Source organism: Mus caroli, chromosome 11 (genome assembly GCF_900094665.2).
Source record: "Mus caroli chromosome 11, CAROLI_EIJ_v1.1, whole genome shotgun sequence".
Lineage (NCBI taxonomy): Eukaryota > Metazoa > Chordata > Mammalia > Rodentia > Muridae > Mus > Mus caroli.
In genome coordinates this window covers 116,257,989-116,266,511 of record NC_034580.1, presented here as the reverse complement: position 1 = coordinate 116,266,511, position 8,523 = coordinate 116,257,989, and the positions used below count along the sequence as shown (strand labels likewise).

The following is an 8,523-nucleotide window of genomic DNA, read 5'->3' as shown; positions in this document are numbered from 1 at the left end:
CTCCTGCCACCTTCACCTCACAGGGCATTTACACAGGAGTCTGTCCATCCTACAGGACAGAGTTCTCCAAGAGGCAGTTAGGAAGTGGAATGGGCCCACTCTAGACACCGCCTTGACTCTGTACAAGACTGGCTTTTGTAACCCTCATCCCCAGGGCTACCAGCTGACCTTGGCCCCGGACGGCCTGCTAAGAGCCCTGTCCACAACTTGTCTTCAAGGCTCCTCTTGCCCAAGGGACATACACCTGTATGTAGTGTGCTCTCGACAAGTTAGAGAGGCTGGTTCAACCCACAGGACGTAAAGGGCCACCTTGGAAAACAGAGGTGTCTGCTGGGCTGCACTGGCTTCTGTCTCTGTCAGAGTCCACAATTATGAGTGTCCCCTACTTGCCGTTATACCCCAGAGATGGGAAGGCTCCTCCTTAGCCTGAGCTGGAGCACATGTCCTCAGGGGCTGGTGCTGATGCTGCCCTACCTTCTCAGCCTTCCTAGACTCCTGGGCACAGACCTGCATCAGGGCTGGGGCCTATTATCCTTGGGACTGGATAAATTAGTAGAGCCCATGCCAGGCTTAGGTGGCTGCCAGAGGAAAAGAAATACCAATCTTAGCTGAAGAGTCACACTTGACATGTCACCGTGGAGTACATTATTCCAGCTGGGTCCCTAGCCTTGTTCGGCACCTGTGTGGTGTCCCTGTACATGCTAGGCAGGCCTGACATCCGAAACACTGCAGGCCATGGACCACCAGACTCTTGAGACCTGGCCCACTCTGGATGGCTGCTAAGGGCAACTCCAAGTGTTAGTAGGGATATTCCCTGACATGTCCCTGGTCACTTTGGGTAAGCCAAGGGCAGTCCTAATAGTGAGGGCACGAGTCAGCCACCACTTCCTTTCCAGCATGCTTCCTGCCGTCTCCACCAGCTGCACATTGTCTCCCCACTCGGGCTCACTGGAAGAGAACTTTGAGCCCCAAGTCAGCCAAGGTCACAGGGACCTTCCTCAGTCTCTGACCCAAAGCCTAGAAACTGCTGGGGCAAAATGGGTGAAGGGACAGAGGCAGCCCCACCTCTAGCCATGGCCCTTGCCCAGAAAGGGGAGGGCTTCCCCAGGGCAGAGCTCTGGTGCTGAGCAGAGGGGACTTGGGGACTCCAGGACCCTTCCTACTACCAAATGGCAGCTTGAGCCCATAGCAACTCCGCAACAAAGGTTTAATGCTGGGTCGGTGGGCTCTGGGGTTGACCTCCTGTGAGTCCTCAGTATTCCCAGAGAGCTTCCCCCACAGGCAGGTCTGCATCAGCACGCAGGAGCCCTGAGGCTCCTCCACGAAGGTACTTGCCGCTGAGGGCTCGGATGGCCAGACGGCCACGCTCTCGGAACTCGAAGAGGAAATCTTCCGCCAAGTCACCATCGCTGCACACGCTTCCATGGCTGCCTGTGTACCAGAACCCACCTCCACGGCCTGGGGGCAAGGCTGGAGGTTAGCAGGGCCCAAGTGCACTGAGCCCCCCCCCTCCCCCTGAACATTTCTCTCCCACACCTCTAATCTGATAGGCGCCATCCCTGAAGCTCAAGTGGAAGACGTCATAAGTGGAACGGTTAGTGTCCAGCTGGTTGGAGCCCCGGCGGTGGCACACAAAGCCATCCAGGCCACGCAGCACCAGGAGAGGTCGATTGATGAGCTTGAGAGTAAACAGCTCGTCCTCGCCTGCAGGAGAGGGTGCTGTGAACTGACCACTCCCCACCCCCATCTGTCCTTTCCAGGCTGTGGACTTGGGGTCCAGGTGTGCCACTGCCTAGTGTGCTGCTGTGGCAAGGAGCCTGGCACCACCACAGAAGCAGGCATTCGTTCCTAATATAGAAGGTATGAAGGAGGTGCCCAGGGTTCCCCAAAGACAGGAAAGGAAAAGCCACCCGGGAATGTGACTCCTTCCGGATGGATCAAGTTGACCTCAGGTGCACAGACTCTGGATGGAGAGCTGTCCCAACTGACAGAGGCAGGGAATGCTCACCCACAAAGTCGCTGATGGCGGCCAGCTGCCCGTTTTTCTTCATGCACACAAAACGCCCGTTGCTGGCTTTAAGTGCCACCCGCCGGCCATGCCATTCTATTTCAAACATGGTGTTGGCAGAGCTGTGGGGGAGGGGGGAGATCTCAGAGGGGGGGGTGCAGAGTTTGGCCTCCCTAATCCCCCTTGGGTTCCAAGGTGGAACAGAAGCCTGCCCTCCACAGAAGTACCCATTGCCAGTAAGAGCGACTCCCCACGCCAGTGCGCGTTCTTTTCTGATTGGGCTGCTATTCTCACTGTTGAGGCTGTGCTCAGGGTGCCGGTGGAGGTGATGACCGAAGTGACAGTGGTCACTAGGTGTAGCGGCACCAACTTTTAATCCCAGCAGAGGCAGATCTCTGGGTTGGAAACTACATTCCAAGCCATCCAAGGCTACATAGTGAACCCTCTCTCTCAAAACAAACAAACAAAACCAAAAATGTGATGGTGGTGGGGATGCTGTGACCGTCAGTCGTGGTTGTGAGGGTGATGGTGGTGAAGGTGACAGACAAGGACAGGTGCACTCACACTTGTGTGGCTGTGGCCTGAATGCCCCCATGGGTGACCAAGGTCCAGTAGCCCCCAGTGCTGGAATAGAAAGTACACTTCTTTGTCTCCTGGTCGATTTGCATCAGGAATGTCTCATGACCCAGTTCTTCATCCTGATTGGCTGAGACATTGATTCCTGGAGGGAGAAGACACACGGAAGCTGCTCACACCTCTCCTGGGAAGCCCGAGAAGGAGGGGGAAGTATGCTCTAGGGTAGTATAAAGCCATCTGTCAGAGGCTGCCCAGGACCATCAGCGACCAGCACACCTCACACAGACATGCCTCTAAGGATGGCTTCTTAACCCAGCTCTTCCCACACTCCCTGACAGTACCTTTCGTGATGCTAAATCCCCATTGTGCTGGTCAGCAGGGAATCTGCTTGTCCCTGCTCTCTTGAGAGGATTTACAGCGGTTTCTATTTATAATTTACCCTTAGGCTGCCAGGTGGGGTCTCTGACCTTCCCGCTGAGGTGACCTAGATCATAGCCAGTGGCTGGTAACCAGCCCACCTCCCACATACACTTGAGTCTCTGGGGAGGACAGGGTGCCCAGAGCCTGCCTGGTGTTCCTGTAATGTGGACAGAGAGGCCTACTGTACCATGGCCTGGCTCAGCATGCCAGCCCTGAAACAACCTCAAGATGGTCCCATAAACTTGAGCTCCCTCCAACAAATTGCATCAGTTTCTATGGCAACAGGTTATTCTTGAATAGTGTGGCAGGTAGAGCCCTCAAGATCCCAGGGTACTCAAAGTGTCACAGTAGGAGGTGGGGGACAAAGCCTGAAGGTCAGGCCACATCTGATCTAACCGTGCAGAAGAGGGGAACAACCAAACAGTGGCCCCTGGAAGAGGCTGAGGTGTGCTGCCTTTTTCTAGCTCCCAAAGGCCATGCCCAGGCCCTCTCACGCTGAAGATCGCTGCTCCTATGAAGAAGAGCAGCTGACAAAGCCCCAGGAAAGGGCCCACTCAGGCCAGAAGAGGAAGTCAGCTCCCCTGGCACTGGAGCTACAGGTGGTTGTGAGCGGCCATGTGAGTGCTTGGAGTTGAATGTGGGTTTTCTGGAAGAGCGGCCAGTGCTCTTAACCACTGAGCCACCTCTAAAGACCCAACAGTCGTTTTTACTGCTCCCACCTCTGGAGCTTCAGCTTTGCAGCAACAAATACTAGATTGAGCGGTGGTGGAGCCAAGGATGGCCCTCAGCTCTGTGTACTGTGGGATTCTGGATGGTGTGTCATGTGGATGTATGCTATAAGAAAAGTCGCATCTCAACAAAGATCCATGCAGGGACAGAAGGCAAAACCAGGTCAGAGGACCTTAGCTGGGCATGGCAACTAGCACCGCCCATCAACCTCACCCACACCTCCATCTCGCAGGCCAAGATGCTATATCCCACATCACGGCTCCTGCCTCTGCAGACAGAGTGCCCACACGCACCTTCCCCCTCATTCTCACCTGCTTGTAGGGAACTAAGCTGGCAGTGAGAGGGGCATAGAATCCAGAATGATCTGGACAGTGGTGAGGGGTGCATTCTGGACTAGTGTGAGGTGTGTCTGCTAGGATTCAGGAAAGGGGTTGAGTAGGTCTGTTACTAGCAGAGACAAATGCTCACAGCTGAGCTGCATGTCAGCCCTACAGCACCAGTGAATGCAGAGACAGGCAGACGGTAGCAAAGAAGCCTAGTAGTGTAACTACAAAGTGGCTACTCATAGGCGGCTCCTGGCTAGAAGACAAGTCTGGAGCTGTCTCTCCAAGTGGCCAGACCAAGATGGGCTGCTACTCCATAGGTGCTGTGCTGGCCAGGACAAACACCCAAATCACCTCTCCGGCTTCCTTGAGCTGGATGTCACTTCCACCCCCAACACAAAGCCCTACTTGACACCAATGCGGAGGCAGGAACTGCTGGCAGGCACCATCAACCCCAGTGAAGGAAGCGCAGTGTGCCTCTTCTTTACTGCCCTTAGCAGGAGAGTCCACCACCAAAGGACACAGTCACATACAGTGTACTCAAGAGCTGGGCAGAGGCGGCACACACCTCTGATCCCAGCAGAGGCAGGCAAATCTCTGGGTTGGAGGCCAGCCTGCTCTATTCAGAGCAAGTTCCAAGACAGCCAGAGCTACACAGAGAAACCCTGTCTCAAAAAACAAAAAAAGGCTCGGAAGAGACCACTTGGATTGTTCAGCAAGTCAAGGTGCTTGCCTTGAAAGCTAGTGATCTGAGACTGATACCTGGAGCCATGTAAAGGTGGCAGGAAAAAACAGACTCCACAGAGGTCTACTTTGACCTCTACAAGTGTGTCACGGCATGTGTGTGCCCACATGTCACACACACACACAGCAATAAAGTCTTACTAAGCAGCTCTGGCTTTCCTGGAATTCATTATGGCTGGCCTCAGAGATCCACCTGTCCTTGCCTTGCAAGTGCTGGGACTAAAGGTGTGTACCACTGTTTCCGGCTAGTTATTATTATTATTTTGTTTGGTTGGTTTTTTTGTTTTTGTTTTTCGAGACAGGGTTTCTCTGTATAGCCCTGGCTGTCCTGGAACTCACTCTGTAGACCACGCTGGCCTCAAACTCAGAAATCCTCCTGCCTCTGCCTCCCGAGTGCTGGGATTGAAGGCGTGTGCCCCCATGCCCAGCCCAGCTAGTTATTATTAATTGTTTGGTTTTTTTTTTTAAGATTTATTTATTATATGTAAGTACACTGTAGCTGTCCTCAGACACTCCAGAAGAGGGCGCCAGATCTCGTTACGGATGGTTGTGAGCCACCATGTGGTTGCTGGGATCTGAACTATGGACCTTCGGAAGAGCAGTCGGGTGCTCTTACCCACTGAGCCATCTCACCAGCCCTAATTGTTTGTTATTATGTAAGAGATGGCTAGGGTTCAAGAGCACTTACTATTCTCGCAGAGGACCTGAGTTTTGTTCCCAGCACCCTTACCAGGCGGGCTCCAGAGGAGCCAGCATCCTCTTCTAGCTTCTGCAGGCACCTGTACTCATGTGCCTGTACCCTTCCGACACATACACATACACACCGTGTTTTTAAAGGCTGAGAAGCAATCTGCTATCCTACCCAGCTCCATGACTCTCAAATCCACCATCTTTTTTTTTTCTTCTGTGTTGGGAATGGAAATCGGTGTTGTATGCACTAGGCAAGTGCTCGCCACTGAGTGACATCCTAAGCCCACATCCCATCACTGCTCCAACCCCCAAACCACCATCATCACTGACACTACACCATCACCATCATCACTGCTACCGTCACCACCTCCGCTTCACCCCCCCTCTCCATCACCATCTTCACCACCTCCACCATTTTCACCCAACATCATTAACCTCCCCACCAAGCCACATAGCATGGCCACCAGTATAGACACTTCTGTCACCACCTCCTTTTATGAGTCTGTTACAGGCCATTTGTTACAATCCATGTCTGGCACCCTCCACCCCCTCTTCTCCAAGTAGCACTCCATTACACTGCCCCAGCTAGCTTGCTTAACTGAGGTCTGCGAACATTTTGACCTTTCCCAGGCCAGGCAGTGTGGCTGGACCACAGGGATGGTAACTCTAATGCCTGTTATTGCCTCAGACTGACCTAAAGGCCATGCCTGCATTTGCAGGTTCTTCTGGGCAGCCTAGCCTCCCAAGTGGGTGTCCCTGGCCATCTGGATAGGACATAAGATGCCCAAGGAGACTGGACATCTATGTGCTACTATAGCAGTGGGCAGGGTCACGACAGGCACATGGGAGCTGCCCTTTCTCTGGCAAGTGCTGGTGTAAAGGGGTCGAAGAGAGTAAGGAGGAACGTTTCCTGTCTCGCCTCTCCATTTGAGTGAGCTCAGAGCACTCAGGCCAAGGTATATCTGGGCACCCTGGGGTGCATGAGCACAGAGCCCAAGATGGAAGCAACTGTTCCTTCTGGCCTGGGCCAGACTCTTGGCTTCTTTATAGGGCAGTAGGAACACTGTGTTTACCTCAGACTGCTCAGGTGTCACACAAGTGACTAGTGGCCAGGAAACGACGATGAAAACCAAGACACACCCCACAGGTAGACATGGCACCCTCCCCTTAGAAGCACAGGACCTAAGTAAGGTTGCGTTAGCCATGTCTAACACTGAGGATAACAATGAAGTCTCATTCTTGGGGGGGGGGGTCCCAAAGGTTCCCAATGGTCAAGCACTTTGCCCTGCCCTTGTCCCTCATCTCCCCCAAAGATGAGAAAGTAGGGTGGTATGAGAGCAAAGGTGTATCAGCCCCCCAGCTTGCTTCCCCCCTCCCACTGCCCCCAGATTCTGCCTCGCTACACCGCTACACCTCTCCAATCTTAGAGGCAGCTGATACTCTCCAGATGTCTGGAGAGTGACGAGGACTCCTGAAGCCAGCAGCCCCACTTACACTGTGTGTAAAGACACCCATCTCCAGTAAACAGCTCCCTCCACCCCATCACGTGGCAGGTCTCTACATATGTGCACACACTACACAATATCAGCTACCCTACCCTACCTTGCCTCACAGAGATATAGCGCCGGTTGGCAGCTACCAGCACCACCTGTGGGTGACTTTGCTCCAGGTCGAAGAGTTCATCCTTGCTGGGCCTCATGTTGCGACCAGCCTTGAGTGTGCCGGCAGGCCCCACAGGTGCCAGGTACCGGCCGTCACAGTCCTTGAAGGCCAGTTTGCCTGCCTTGAACTCCAGCGTGTAGCAGGCATGGGCTTCAGGTTCCCAGACAAGGCGGCCATCGCTGCGAAGGTAGCGGCTGTCATAAGACTTGAGGCAGTACCGCCTGCTCTGGAAAATGAGGGTAACTAGTGCGTCCACACCCCATGGCATGTCACCGTCTGCTGCCATCTCATCCTCCTGAAGGCACAGGTGCACGTAGCGCCGACGGCTCACACTCAGCAAATGAGCCTGTGGGTGGATGGCCAGGTGCACAGTCCACAGCTCTGCCGGGGAAATGGTCGTGGCAAAGCAGGACAGTCGGTCCTCAATGCCACCGAAGAAGCGGCCGTGTGGCTCTGACTGCAGCACCCAGCGCCCGTCAGGCTGCGGCAAGACCAGGAAGCGGCAGTCACGGCCCGGCTGATCCATCTCACAGGCCACACGTCCATCTTCTTCTGCTGACAGGTAGCGGCCTAGGTGACTGCTACGGAACAGCACAGCAGTGCCCTGCCCCCGGTCGGGCTCCAGGACCCAGATCTGCTTCCTCTTGAGGCTGGCTGCGGAGGCGTTGACCTTGAAGCCAAAGCTCTCTGCAGTCAGGTAGCGGTCGGCATCGTTAACAAGGCCAAACTGGATCTTCAGCACCTGGTGCAGACCGTTGGTTGGCATCTTTGAGGCTAGCCACGTTGCTTCAGGGGCCTGGGAAGGAACTCTCTCTGAGTGTTCTGTTCAGGGGGCCTGTAGCCCCCTGCTGAGGCCCAGATCTGTTTATCTGACCCTTGGCTCCCAAGCCTAGCCAGCAACATGGACTCTACCTGCTCCAATGCTGCCTCCCTCTGTCTTGTGGCCTCGGCCACCCAGGCAGATCTTACATGGCCAGCAGGCAGCCGAGGGCGGGTGAGGAGGGCGGATCAGAAGTGCACTGGCTTAGGAGCAGTAGCCACCTTGCCTTAGCCCCAGCTTGGATTTCAGTGGCTCCTGGGTAGCACCAAGAACAGAGTCAATGCCCAGCAGGACAAAAGCGAGGCTGACCACCTCCTTGTCCTCACCCACGGCTGCCTGGGTCCTAAGCCCTATAAACTGTAGATTCCACGGCTCTTAGTCTCTCTTCTTACTGAAGACAATTGCTTCAGGGCTTCCCAGTCCCCAGCTCAGACCCTGTTTCCAGCCCAGCTCTTTTCCCAAGTTAGAAAAAGCAGCCCAGTGGAAAACTCACAGCAGGGTGGCAACCTGATCGCAGCCCTCCACCCTCAGTGGCCTGCCAGATCCTCTTC

The 8,523-nt window shown here is 54.6% G+C and overlaps 1 protein-coding gene across 2 annotated transcripts; it reads right to left on the bottom strand.

The window, feature by feature from the left end:
* Positions 1 to 1,182: 1,182 nt before the first annotated feature.
* Fscn2 (fascin actin-bundling protein 2, retinal) lies at positions 1,183 to 8,094 on the bottom strand. 2 transcript variants are annotated; one of them, XM_021178219.2, is made up of 5 exons: positions 7,093 to 8,094; positions 2,573 to 2,729; positions 2,009 to 2,130; positions 1,537 to 1,704; positions 1,183 to 1,458 (listed from the first exon to the last, which is right to left on the bottom strand). In XM_021178219.2, exons 1-5 carry the CDS (start codon positions 7,916 to 7,918, stop codon positions 1,253 to 1,255), a joined length of 1,479 nt encoding a protein of 492 aa, XP_021033878.1. In that variant the 5' UTR covers positions 7,919 to 8,094; the 3' UTR covers positions 1,183 to 1,252. The 2 variants fall into 2 exon arrangements, with proteins under 2 accessions (XP_021033878.1, XP_021033877.1); XM_021178218.2 differs by having other exon boundaries at positions 1,537 to 1,768; positions 1,986 to 2,130; positions 7,093 to 7,918.
* Positions 8,095 to 8,523: the final 429 nt, after the last annotated feature.

Excerpts from the sequence above, each read along its gene's own strand:
- Fscn2 (XM_021178218.2), bottom strand. The coding sequence starts at position 7,918 with ATGCCAACCAACGGTCTGCACCAGGTGCTGAAGATCCAGTTTGGCCTT. Across the intron at positions 1,769-1,985 it reads AGCATTCCCTGCCTCTGTCA|TCCACAGCCTGGAAAGGACA; the intron begins GTTGGGACAGCT and ends CTGGACCCCAAG. Across the intron at positions 1,459-1,536 it reads TGGCGCCTATCAGATTAGAG|GCCGTGGAGGTGGGTTCTGG; the intron begins GTGTGGGAGAGA and ends CCTTGCCCCCAG.